This window comes from Osmerus mordax, chromosome 19, assembly GCF_038355195.1.
Source record: "Osmerus mordax isolate fOsmMor3 chromosome 19, fOsmMor3.pri, whole genome shotgun sequence".
NCBI lineage: Eukaryota > Metazoa > Chordata > Actinopteri > Osmeriformes > Osmeridae > Osmerus > Osmerus mordax.
This window is the reverse complement of record NC_090068.1, coordinates 5649151-5662925: the sequence shown is the minus strand read 5'-3', so window position 1 is coordinate 5662925 and position 13775 is coordinate 5649151. Positions and strand designations below refer to the sequence as shown.

The 13775-nt window shown below is 46.5% G+C and overlaps 1 protein-coding gene across 1 annotated transcript; it reads left to right on the top strand.

Moving 5' to 3' along the window:
- Positions 1 to 513: 513 nt before the first annotated feature.
- On the top strand, positions 514 to 13512 carry LOC136963283 (inositol polyphosphate 5-phosphatase K-like). The gene is made up of 14 exons (XM_067257357.1): positions 514 to 553; positions 2383 to 2431; positions 6004 to 6108; positions 6274 to 6382; positions 7000 to 7116; positions 7312 to 7487; positions 7695 to 7806; positions 7884 to 7993; positions 8149 to 8175; positions 10210 to 10429; positions 10744 to 10881; positions 11489 to 11572; positions 11692 to 11796; positions 12089 to 13512. The coding sequence occupies exons 2-14, from the start codon at positions 2391 to 2393 to the stop codon at positions 12149 to 12151; spliced, it is 1407 nt and encodes a 468-aa protein (XP_067113458.1). The 5' UTR covers positions 514 to 553; positions 2383 to 2390; the 3' UTR covers positions 12152 to 13512.
- The last annotated feature ends 263 nt before the right edge of the window (positions 13513 to 13775 follow it).

Sequence of the window (13775 nt, the reverse complement as noted above, 5' to 3'; positions counted from 1 at the left end):
CTCTCAGTTCTCTTTACCTGGTTCTGGTATTCAGGTCTATGACTGTATGGTCATAAAGAGTATACATTTGATTGATTGATTAATTAATTAGTTATCTGGATGAAGTTGACGGGGGCAGCATGTTTTGTATTAGGCCTAACTGACGTGGTGAAACTGATTGCACATGTACACTGTAGGCTACCCTACGCATTCCATAATGTAAAGAAAGTAGGCCTATTAGCTTCATACAAAGAAAGCATTGAAGCGAACGGTTGCCTAATACACGTCACGGTCATATTCAATAAATAGCGGTAAACAGACGGGACCATTCATGGTCATGATAGTGCGTTTTTACTCGGTTCTTACCGATTGGGGATAATGCGCTGATCCTTGGGTACGGGCGCTTTAAGTCTAGAGCAGGTCCTAGGATTGGCAGAAAGGTTCTGAAGAACGCCTGTAGCGCTTGAACAGGGTAAACCCAACCAAACACAGGCTCCCCCTGGATTCAGCCGAGTTATCTACGCGCAAGGAGTGTGCCTATTTTACCGGACGCCGCGGGATTTTCATACAGCAGGTTAGCTACACCTAACCCAGATATAGGCTGGATAGTTAATATGCACGTTCTGTAACTTAGGCTTCTGCTTTTAGAGATGTTTTGAATTGTTTTCGGTCGGCTGTTTGGGTGCAATTGGAGCGTAACAAATTATGCTGTTCCCAGACTGCATTTAGAGTGGCGTTGACTGTGCTTAGAGTAGTTTAGGGAGTTTTAGGTACAGTTCGTTCCAACCTTAAGAACTGCAGCACCAAGTGCTATAGTCCAAAACATGTCACTTTTGGGGTACTTTTTGATAGATACTAGACCGGCGACATAGTTATATGTTTCCTTGATCTTCCTTGATCTGGGTTTCATCATAGAGAAAGAGCTGTCAAATCAGGTAGGCCTGTGTTTCCACTTAAACATGTTAATTGAAAGTGTCTCTCTTACACACACACATAGACACACACTGACACAGAGGCACACACACACACAAACACAGGCACTCACAGGAACACAGTCACACACACAGACACACCAACAGGCTCAAGCACACCTGTTGTGTCAATAGATGACCAGCACAGCTGGTGTGCGTGTGCATAGGCTATGTGTTTGTGTGGTTGTGTAAGATAAAGACAGCGCTGGAGAGAGTGAGCAGAAGAGAGACAGAAAGACGAACACACAGCCTTTCCGTAAACATCTTACAGTGACTGTGACGGGTGAACACTAGGTGAAGTACAGAGAATGACTAAGACTACAGCATCTGGGCTAACACTTTATTTCGATGGTCCATCTGTTGACACACTTTAACACACTGTTTGACACACACTAAGTTCATGAACAAGCTTAGGGGGTGATGTAGTGTTTCTAACAGTTGACGTTAGCCTCAGGCAGTATGTTCTGTAAATTGTTACTGTAACTGTACAAAAAACAAACGTTGCCAGTATGGTGATTGTATGTCTGTTTTATTTTTGGTCTAATGTGCCAAACAGAGATGGACTATCAAAATGCAACACACAATCTACAGACAGTTAGTTGAATATTGGTTAATGACCTGTTGAAAACAAGCTTTGAAAGTCAGCAGACACTTTCAGTCTAATCTGTAGATCAACGCTTGAAATGCACCTGTTAGTCTACAGACAGTTGCATAACTACACATCTGTTGAAACAGTTTTGTTGAATGTAAACGGATACATTGTTGACATGCTACTGAGTAGTTCCTGATAACCTATAGTGTGTCAACAGATGGACCATCCAAATAAAGTGTTACCGCATCTGGTCCCTCCGTTGATTGATAGGCCCCATCGACAGAAAACCTTTTGTTCAAGCCACAGCTTCTAACATTCCGATAAATACGGTTATTCAACATGGCAACCTTCCACTAAGTCTAAGCCTACTGAGCTGTCCGTACTGTTGGTCATAGAGAAATTTGTGTGTCACGGGTTTGTTGTTTGTGGAGCCGTGGCCTCCTGGAGACCTTGTTGTCGGACGCCTCAGAGACACCTTGCTCACCTTTTCATGTGGTGTTTCTGGATTTAGTTTAGCCGTTGTCACGGTAACCTTGTGCTGAACACATCGGCTCGCTCGTAATGCCCCTTTCTTCCGATTCGATGACAGACATGAGTGGGGCTGCCACGAGAGAGGTGTTCTGCAGGATTAGGCTTGATTATGGAGCAATTTCACTAATGGTTTTTATGTGTCCTGTGTGTGTGTGTTCTTTTTGTTTAATGTGTTATTGCTGGTGTATTGATAATGTAATGGTTTGTGTATGTGTGTGTGTGTGCATGTGCTTTGTTTAATGTGTTATTGCTGGTGTATTGATAATGTAATGGTTTGTGTATGTGTGTGTGTGTGTGTTTCGTTCGCAGGCGAGAAGATGAGTGTGAGACACAGAGGAGGTGACAAGGACAAATTCAGGTACAGGTGGGCCATATGAAATCTGAGGAGGAAGCAAACCAAGTCAACACGGTTACAATTGTGTTCTGGTACCCCTATACTCATTTAGAGAGACAGAAAACACAGGAAAGAGAGAGAGAGAAAGAGAAAGAGAAAGAGAGAGTGCATGGATGAGAGAGAGAGAGTATAAGAGAAAGTGTGTGAATCAGAGAGAGAGAAATAGAGACTGGGCTAGGGGTGATCAAACTGCTGTTGCCCAAGTCCTAATTATTCAGCTACAGCCACATAATTCTCCCAGAGTTCCGACCTTGTTTACCCCCTGATACCCCCCCCCCCCCACTCCACCACTCTACTGCTCCACTCTTCATCCCACCCTCTCTGCCGCCCACCCCTCCCCTCCGTGTCCTGCGATGCAGAAGGGCTTCTTAAGAGTCTGCATGTGACAGTATTGCACAGCAAGTAGACGGGGGCACTGTGACACACAGGATTAGCTTTAGCTTTTATTTTTCGAAGTTGGCACTTTATCTAGCTGATTCTCTTTCTTTCTCTCTCTCTCTCTCTCTCTCTCTCTCTCTCTCTCTCTTTCTCTCTTTCACTTTCCCTTTCTCTCTGTCTCTCTCTCGGTGTCTCATAGACACACACAAATATCACTATGCCTCCTGATCAACACCTGATTGGTCAGTTGGCATCCTGGTTGCAACTTTTAGTTGTCAACCATTGTCCCAACCCTCCCTTATCCTTCTTAAAGGCTGATGTCATTTTCCCAATATCAAGCAGATGCATTGTCCTAACTTAGCTTTGCTGAGCAAGTCCTCGATGTGTAAAGGGATCTTCAGTGAACCAGAAACCTGGGAACATTCCAGAAGGGGCGGATTGGTGGATTCTGATCACATGGTGTCGTGTCTGCTGTATCCAGGTGGTCTTGTGTCTCAACACAGACAAGCTTGTTCCTCCGGGTGTACACCGTTCCAGTGCCTGGCTCCAGTTAAAGGCTGGGTCCTTGCTTGAACCAAGCCAGAGACTGCTCAGCGATCCGGTGTGCGGAGGGTGTCGTCTCTAGGGGAGGGTTGGACAGGTTTGGTGTTGGTGATGATGTCAACTTGTTGTCAGTCACACACCAAGGAGCAGGGGCGCAGCCGTGTTACCATGGCTGCCATCCGCTTGTTGTTGTTTTGTCAGCCCTTTCGCCCCTCTCTCTATTGCTAATATTGACATTTGGATCTAGGCAATGCACACGGAATAATGTTTTTTTTTTTTGTATATACAATAAGAATCAACCACAAATGTTTTATGTTTTTTTCTGGGAAATGTTAGAAGGGATTAGAAGGATGTGGGGTTGACTCTCAGAAGGAAACTAGTGAGTAGTGACGTGTTGTGAAGCAGACACGACTGTTTATCTCTTTGTTTCCTTCTGAGAACATATTAAAATATCTTACCCCCAAGTGCTCTCATACTTCAGGACTAGTATGGTTAGTTTCGTGAGACTACATTTTGTTCACATCTATCCTTCCCTAACAACGGTCTGCAAAAAGGATTACAAATGCGTTTCCAAATCGTGGTATTTGACCAATGATCAGGATTAAGTTGGTTGGATAATTGGAATTATAAAATGAAGTTTTATTTCCAAAGCAGTGAGACTTTATCCCGACAGGGCATGTGTCGGACCTTGCAGAACCTGAGGAATGTGTCACCGCCCTGGTTCTGAATATGTGACCTTTCACCCACATAAACAGAGCAATGGACCCCTCCAAAAACGATAATACCCTAGTTAGTCGTCGTGCCCCCCTTGTCCAAGGTTTTTTCTATCGTGGGGACGGTGCCGTTCTCTGTATTGTTCAGACGAGTAAGCTAGCCGGGAGAATGTGGTTGTAAACCTCTTAGGGGCGTGACGCCACTTTCGTGTTGCCCAAGTCCTCTAACAATACCCTCAGTGATGGCGGATCAGTGTCTTTCACATCTCCTTTTATACACCACGCACACACGTCCACACACACACACACACACTTACGTTCACGTGTTCCACCCCTGCTTCAGATTATAGTTCTAATCTGTCTCTCTCTCGTCTACGTCCCCCCAAAACTCGGTGCCAGCCAGTCACTCTGTCACTGCCTGGTCTCTCAGGCCTCCAGAACGCACTCAGGGCGGCCGGCACTCACCCACAGACCTCTGGGACTTGTAGTTGTTTTACCTACGTGCCAACTTTGACCATTCCGGAAGGATCTATTTCGAGCGCTTCAGAAGATTCCCGACTTTGTCTGAAGGTCTTGTTTTGCGTTGTACTTCCAAACAAAGGATCTCCAACAATAATTGTGGGAGCAAAGAAGTAAAACTGTTTTTACAAGAGAACAACTTTTACAAGAGAACAGCATTTTAGGAGGATACAAGAGAAACAGAATCTGGCTGCTACTCTCTACAGATACTCTGACATCAAGCCAGCCAGGTAACACACAGGATACCTCTGAAGACACCAAAGGTGGGTCTCTTCCCTCTTACAGAGTTGTAGAGTGTCGACATTCTATGCTGACAGTCCTTCTGATGAAAGACATTGGGAGACTACAACTGTACATACAACCTGCCTAGCCTGATCTGAGACAGAGTGAGAGAGAGAGAGAGAGAGAGAGAACAGAGACCTCGACAGTCCTTCTGAGTAGAGTTACAAATCCAACCATGGCCGAGGCGGTAAAGATGGCGCCGGATGCGTTGTCGTCGTTGGACGGCCTCCGCGCGCGTTCGGACAGCACGTCCAGCACGGCGTCCCAGGGGTCAAAGGGCAAGCTGCTCCTGCGCCAGCGTCTGTCCCAGCTGCTCACGTGCGTGGAGGACCTGAGCTCCGACGACGAGGCCAACGAGGAAGTGTCTCGCACCCTGGACGAGGCCTTCCAGCTATGTGGACGCTTCACCCCCAAGGACGCCTTCAGGTTGACACACACACACACACACACACACACATACTTCCAGCTATGTGGACGCTTCACCCCCAAGGACGCCTTCAGGTTGACACACGGACACACACACACACACACACACACACACATACTTTGAGCTGTGTGGAAGATTTTGCCCCAAGACCACCTTCAGGTTTATGCACACACACACACACATACAGATTCTGCTCAGTTCTCCTTACTTAACTGGTTGTGGGACCTGTCTGAGGTACTTTCCTAACTGTCTCTGTGTTTCCCCTTCCTTCCTTCCTCTCTGGTCCTGTGCCACCTCGGTCTGCAGTACAGAAGGAATGTTCTAAAAGTGTTACCAGGAAGAAATACGAGTTTAGAACTTGGTGAAAGTGAGAAAGAGATCTGTTTGTGTTTGTGCTGTATCATGGATGAGGTTAACAGTATCTGACACAAGACTATATTGCCTTCCTGAACAAGGTAACACAGAACACAGAATCTTCCTATCTCTCTGTCTTAACCCTCCAGAGGAACCCAACCACAAGCTGTTGATGCTTTGTGTCCAAAGCAAATTTCCTTTGGGATTGTAAAGTCTATCTCATCTCTTATCTTTCAGTCGAAACTGATTTCTATTTAGTATTTGAAGCAATTGGATGTTTTGTATTTTTTTTCACCCTTGTCTTTGCTCCATTCTCACAGGTTGCACATGGTCACGTGGAATGTGGCGACAGCAGAACCCCCGCGTGACGTCATTTCCCTTCTGCAGCTGGATGTCCAGCCCCCCACAGACGTCTATGTGATTGGGTGAGAAGAGAGCGAGAAGCTTTACTTTGATCTCACTGGAGAAGAAGAGAGACTCTTGTACTGCTTATCTGTGAGAGATAAGGAAAGTAAGAATTGACGTTGAGTCCTTGAAACTGATTTATTTGTCTAATGTGCTATTGTGCGTTTGTGTGTGTACTGTGCCAGTCTGCAGGAGGTGAATGCCGCCCCCCTGCGGTTCCTCTCTGACCTGCTAGTGGAGGACTCCTGGAGCCACATGCTGATGGGCACACTGGCACCTCGCGGCTATGTCAAGGTGTGTGTGTGTGTGTGGGGTGGGGTTTGGTGAGGTTGCAGGGCAGGAGTTGTGAAGAGGGGAGAGGTGAGAGCAGGGGGGAGGGGAAGAGCAGGCGAGAATGCAGAGCTGATGTGGGTCCAAGTGGAAGTAAAGGGGGCAGTAGAGAGGCAGAGGCCCCCTCTCCCAGCCGCCCCCCCCTGGGAGAGGGGGGGACGGGGAGAGTGGGAGTGTAGTGTGTATAGTGTATAGTGTGTGTGAGTGGGTGCGTAGCGTGTGACCGAGGGTGTGTGTTGTCCCAGCCAGCGCAAAACAATAGCAGTTCTGAGAGGGGCTCATTAGGGTCCTGTGAGAGTGCTTTGTGAGGCTGAAGAGTTTATGTAACCCCGCTCAGATCTCCTCTGCTCTTCTCCCCCTTCACCTCTCCTCACCCTGCTCCTGATGCCGTCACTTTCCAATCCACACTCCTCCACAATCCCTTTCTTTCTCTTTCTTTCTTTCCTTTCTTTCTTTCCTATTTCTTGCTTCCTTATTGCAATTAGTTGCTAACTACCTCTGCCTGTCTCTCCATTCTTCATACTCTTTCTTCCTTTCTTAGAAGAAAGTGAATCACTCTGTGTTCCTCTCCGTCTCTCCAGGTGTCGTCAGTGAGGATGCAGGGCCTGCTGCTCCTGGTCTTCACCAAGCAGATGCACCTGCCCTTCATCAGGGACATCCAGACCACCTACACCCGCACGGGGATCTTCGGTTACTGGGTACATCTCTCCAACTCTCCCTGACACAGGCTGCCAATAGCTAGAACTAGAATCGCTAGAATACAGTTGAGAGACAAAAAGTGAACTTTGATTGTTCCCTTCGTGTCTGTTTTCGCTCTCTCTCTCTCTCTCTCTCTCTGTTTCTGTCTATCTCTCTCTGTCTCTCTCTCTCCTCTTCCTCTCCTCCTCTCTCAGGGGAATAAAGGAGGCGTGTCTGTGCGCTTCTCCTTCTACGGTCACATGCTGTGTTTCCTCAACTGCCACCTGGCGGCGCACATGAACTACGCTCTGCAGCGCGTGGACGAGTTCGAGTACATCCTGGACACGCAGGACTTTGACTTCTACAACGCCCCCAACATTCGAGATCACAAGTCAGTTATCACACACACACACACACCCACACACACCCACACGTGTAGACACACGTACTGCGTATTCACGCTACACACGAAATGTATTCTTAAACAAACACACACACATGCACAGCTAAAAGCACACTCCCAAACAAACCCACACACACATGCAGAGACAGATACACACACACACACACACTAACCTGCCAGCTACCTCTGTGACAGGGTGGTCTTCTGGTTCGGTGATCTGAACTTCCGCATTGAGGACCATGGTATGCACTTCCTCCGTTCATCCATCAACAGCGAACGCTATAACCTGCTGTGGGCGAAGGACCAGGTAACACACACACACAGACACACACACAAACCTGCTGAGACACAAACACTGACTATGCTGTCCTTGTGTGGTTGTAGTTACTGATGATGAGGAAGAAGGAGCCGTTTCTACAGGAGTTTGAGGAAGGGCCTCTCAGGTTCAAACCCACCTATAAGTTTGACCGCAACTCTGACACCTACGACAGCAGGTAACACACTGCCCCCCCCCCCCCTACACACACACGCATGCACACACACACAAACACACGTTTTCCTCTTCAGCATTGGGTGTTCCTAGTCAACCGCACTCCTACAGGCACACAAAAAGTTCATGAGTGCTTTTTCCTCCTCTCCACTCTCCCAGCTCTCCGAAGACCTTGTTGGGCTTTACGTAAGAAAGTGATGTGTCTTCTGTTTCTGTGGCATGCCCTCTCTCCCACACACGTCTTGTCCTCCCTCTACCATCCTCTTCATCTTCCCTCCCCTCTGAGAGAAAAACGAGAGAGGACAAGGAGACAGAGTAGGACGTGGATAGGAAACTGGACGGAAACCTTTGGAGATCCACATGGATTTTTTCGGTCTCCATGTTTTTATTTAGCTACATTGAACTCCAAACCGTAATTGATATCACTTGTCTTGAACATAGGCAGCAAATGGCCACAGGAAGGAGGTAGTGGGGCTATCAAACCATAATGACTCATGACCTTAGACTTCTTTAGCGCTCTGAGACAGAAGCTTAACACAACGCGTCATCAAAACACCTTGAAGGCCCACCTTAAGTTCCTACCCACCCTAACCCTGGCACCATGTGTGTGTCTCTCCCAGAAAGAGCTCTCTGGCGCTGCCCCTAACCATGTACAGACCCCGGCCCCTACAGAGGTGCAGCACCACACTCCTCCTCCTCCTCACCTCGCTCACCTGGGGGCTGCTCAGTGTGTGGCTGGGGGGCTGGTACAGGGAGCTGGACCCCGCAAGGTGGGTCTGTAGTATGGAGGGGCAGCCGAATTCAGATGAGATCAACTATGCTAAGCTAACCTAACTACGTCTGCACAGTTCCCACGAGGCTAACACAGCAGAGCTAAGGGCAGAAGAGCTAAGCTAAGCTAACTGAAGCTAAGCTATATGCTAAGTTATTGCGAGGCAAGACAGCTGTGACTCAGTAACCAGACTGGGTAGGCGACACTGAGATTGTGAATGGGAGAATTTGACAACTTTCGCTGAAGAAACACAGACATTCAGATGAGTGTAGCCCCCAACTTACCCCACCCCCCAAGTCCCACCCCTTCCACCACCCCCACCACTCCTCACCCGCTAACTGTGCACTGCATACCCGCGCTGCACCCTATCTAGCCATCCCATCATGCACTGATAACATTGTGTGTGTCATTATGAAGATGTGCATGTTAGTATGTCGCTCCTAAATGCTTGTTCTGTGAACAGTGTACAGTAGTAACAGTAACTAGTCACCTGACCCCTCCTTGGTGTGTCTTGCAGCGCACGCGTCCCTCTAGCCATCCCCTCTTTGTGTCTTATAAGTCATTTCTCCAACAGCTGAGGATGTGTTTAGGTGTATCTGTGTGTGTGCATGCTGGGGAACAGAGCTTGTGTATGCATGAGGAAGCAGCTTAAGTAAATCTGCATAAATTACAATGGGTTTGCATAGCAGTGTATGACAATTAAAGATACTTTTCAGGGACAGCGCGACAGGGATTAAGGGAGAGCATAACAGACAGAGATAAACAGGAAGTAGGACAGACAAAAATTGATTTAAACAAGGCAACATCAAAAGAGAAATTAAGAGATGGGAGATTCTGAAAAAGTAAGAGTAAGAAAACTGGTGAGAGAGAGAGAGTGAGAGAGAACAAAGGAGACTCGTATTATGTGGTCCTTAGAGAGAGAGTTGGAAAAATCAAACAGAGCTTATGCTGGGTACACACTAAAATATATATCGGGGCGGCTCCGACGTTCTTCCGAGCAAGATCAGTCACTCCTAACACACCTCACACCAAGGGAAAATCTGATAAAATAATCGTTAGATAATCGGGACATTACCCAGGATTGTCGGGACATTATCTAGGATTGTCAGAATGGGGAAATCGGACCAAAATCAGCCTGATTATCTTGTGGTGTGTACCCAGCATTAGCAAGCAGTCTAAGCCAGTGCTCTTCAACCCTAGTCCTCAGGGCCCACTGTCCTGCATGTTTATGTGTTTCCCTGCTCCAACACACCTGATTTAAATGAATGATTGTTATCAAGCACTGCAACTTGATAATGACCATTCATTTGAATCAGGTGTGTTTGAGCAGGGAAACACCTGAAACATGCTGGACAGTGGACCCTGAGGACCAGGGTTGAAGAGCATAGGTAAACCACATGACCTTTGTTGTGTGACATCAATCTCTGTCACTCTCCCTGATTGGCCAGTGGGAAGAAAAGGAAGCCGGCATGGACGGACCGCATACTGTGGCGCATTAAGCCCAAAACCCCGCCCCCAGAGGAAGAGGATGATGAGAAGGCGTCAACCTCCACCGCTGACAGCCACGAGGACGAGTGTCCAATCAGAGTTCTCCAGGACATCTACACCTGCGACACGAGCTACGGAGTCAGCGACCACAAACCTGTCCTGGGAGTCTTTAGTCTGGAGGTGAGAGTACAAACACAGTGACACAGCAAGATCTCAGACAGCTAGTAGCTGTTTGTTGAGGGGAGCACATCCCAGTTGTAATGTGTATTCCTGTGTACTGTAAATCTTATCTGAGCGTGGTTTATAACCTATCCTTTCAGTGTGGCACATCCTGGTAGGATAGTCTTTGTCATACAAGAATATTATATTATTGTCTATAGTGAGTATACTGAGAACAGTAGGACTATGCAGCCACCATCTTTGGTTTGTTTATCCATGCCTACCACCCATACCCCCCCCCCCCCCCCCACACACACACACACACACGCCCCCAGCTGAGAAAGCACTACGACACGCCCCTTGTGCGGCTCAGCCCAGAAGGCCAGTGGAGCGCCGACCAGGACGCCGCCCTGTCCTACACCATCCTGGAGGACTTCATGTCCTCCACCTGGGACTGGATAGGCCTGTACAAGGTAAGGAGGGAGAGAGGGAGAGAGAGGGAGGGAGGGAGGGATGGAGGTGTGTATCAGATTAGCTGTCTGTAAGGCTGAGAGGGATGGAGGGATAGATGGAGGTATGTGCCAGATTAGCATTCTTTAAGGCAGAGAGGGAAGGAGGGAGAGAGGCATGAAGGGAGGTAGAGCAAGAGAGGGATGGAGGATGATGGAGGTATGTGCCAGATTAGCTCTCTTTAAGGTAGAGAGGGATGGAGGGAGAAATGATGTGCAATGGACAGGCAGAGAGGAGAGGGAGAGAGGAAGGAGAGGATAGGGGCCAGATAGGCTGTAACGGACAGACTCCCAAGACAATGGGTACTGGATCCAAGTGCGGGTTTATTGGGGCGTAGTTGGACAAGCAGGGGTCATACACAGCTATCAGAGCCAGAGAGGAAATCCAAAAGGGTAGTCAGGTCACAGGCGTAGGTCAAACAGGGATAGACTGGGCAATGAGGGCAAGGCTTGGTCAGGTTCCACAGGTGGAGAGGGTGGAGAGCAGGATTCACTGGACTGGGGCAAAGAGCAAAGGAAGAATGCAAACCAAAAAAGTTGTGTGTGTGTGTGTGTGTGTATTACCATGCAGATTGGCTTTAAGAGTGTGTTGGACTATGTCACATTCGTCTGGGTCAAAGGTGACGATCTTCCAGAAATACTTGAGACCCTACAGGTAGGATTCTTACCATGTAAATGTCCCGTCAAAATACTGTACTTCATTGTTTTCATGTTGTATTAATGTCTGTGTGTTTAATATACAAATAAATGATATATATTATGTGTGTCCCGCAGGTGTCTCTGAATAAGGATGCAATTCCTCTTCTCCGTGGAGAGTATGTGCTAGGCTACTACAGTACAAACATGCAGTGCATCGTTGGACTCAGCGCAAACTTCCAGGTCTGTCTGAGTGCTTGGATGTGTGTTACCAAAGCAGATGGGTGATGCTGTACACTTCATTTATAGGAGATTGAGGGCTTGTATGACTTCTAATCATGACCTACAATATGGGTACAACACAAGGGAAAAGATTGTGTCATTGGGCCAAACCACCACAGCCCAACTTAATAGGTTGTCTATAGTTTAAACTATTTAGTAATTCCCTTTCTTCAGTATAAATGTGTCTGAAATAGGTTAATTCCACTTACTACTGGTCAACTACAGGTCTCAGAACTGTCTCTCTCTGTTCCAGATTCTGGAGTCGAAACGAGCTGCCTTGGAGGGCCTGGTCAGTGAAAACGGATTGAACAAATAATCCTAATCCACGTTTGGAAGACAACAAGGTGTCTTGGTACTGTAATTGTAAACCCTGTCCAAGGAGACTCCATCATACAGACACTGAAGCCCTTCTTACGGCCAGGAAGTCTATGCTGTGTTAGTATTCTGTCATTGTTCATCTCTCTTTTCCGCACAAATCAACATGTGTACTACCCTCCTCTCTCTCTCTCTCTCTCTCTCTCTCTCTCTTTCTCTCTCTCTCGCTCTCTCTTTGTGTCTTCCTTGCTCAACCACAGATGCTGACATAATCAATCCTAAAATCATCTACTCTATGTAGAATATACAGACTCTATATGTGCATCCTCTGTTGTTTGGTTTCACATAAGCGCACATGATCATTACTGAAGAGATAGCTACTTCCTGCCCAGGTCCTTCAGCTGGGATCCCTCCTTTTGGTCTCTCTCTCAGTTTAGGAGAGACCAGCAGTGGCAGCGGATACCTGAGAAAATGGATTGTCACAGCAAGTTGGGACTGAGGATTTCATCCCAAGATCAGTTGTGAATAGTGAGCTTAAGAAATGTGGCTTGGTTGATGTTTCAAAGGTGTGGTACAGAGACCTGGGTTTAAAGTTTACAGTGGTGTGTGTGCGTGTGCATGTTTGTGCATGTGTGAGACAGAATCAAGAGTGGGTGAGGTTGTAGCAATCAAATCACAATTTTGAACAAGTATATCAAATCACAAATTTGAACAGATATGTTACTTTTATTATCCAATGTACTATATGAGAATAAGAACAGAATAAAAGAATAAGGACAGAACAGAATCACAACAAAGTATATTTTAGGTACTTCTGTCCTTGTAAGTAAATCTATGTTTTAGATTTTATGTTCCACTGATTTTTATGTTTTAACAGAATGCCATTTCTTCTGATGTTTGTATATTTAGATAATTAAGTTAATGAGATAAACAAAACCATCCAAACTCTTCTTTCACATTTCAGGATTTATGGCAATTCTTTGTGTGTATGTGTGTATGATTATTGTCAAAATTGGACTGATATCGCCGGCCGACACAGATTGATATTTGTAAAGTGAACTAAACTAAATGTTGCAGTTAGCAGTGTTAGTGCAATCAACATGTCATAGTTATGTAGTTATGTCTACTACTATGTACGTATATGTAATCCATAAAGGCTGGACCAACATCCTTTCACTTTATTCATGGTTTATTGGAATTTATCAAAATGCCATCTTTTCAGAGTCTGGCAGAGAAAAATCCCAACTGAATTTTATTGATGACAATCTGAATTCAACCTGACGATATACCTATTTTGTGTTTTTTTTTGTAGGCTATTTCAATAATGTAACCGGTCCCTTCAGGGGTTCCGTATAAATCTGATGTGCCCCAGTAAAAAACAAAAGGTTAAAAGTTTGAATTTTAGCTTTTTTTTTATTCGTCATTGCATTCATTTAGATTGATAATCCCGGAGAATAAACGCAACAGTATCCCAATCAACACTTGAAAATCAAAGCAGTTTAACCAAAACACAAACTGATGCGTGCCCGCAGAATTTCATGTCCGCGCGCTCTTCTGTGGTTGCTATTATAGCCACTGCAGCGCACACACAAGTCCAGGTGTCGGCACGCAGAATTGAGGCAGAC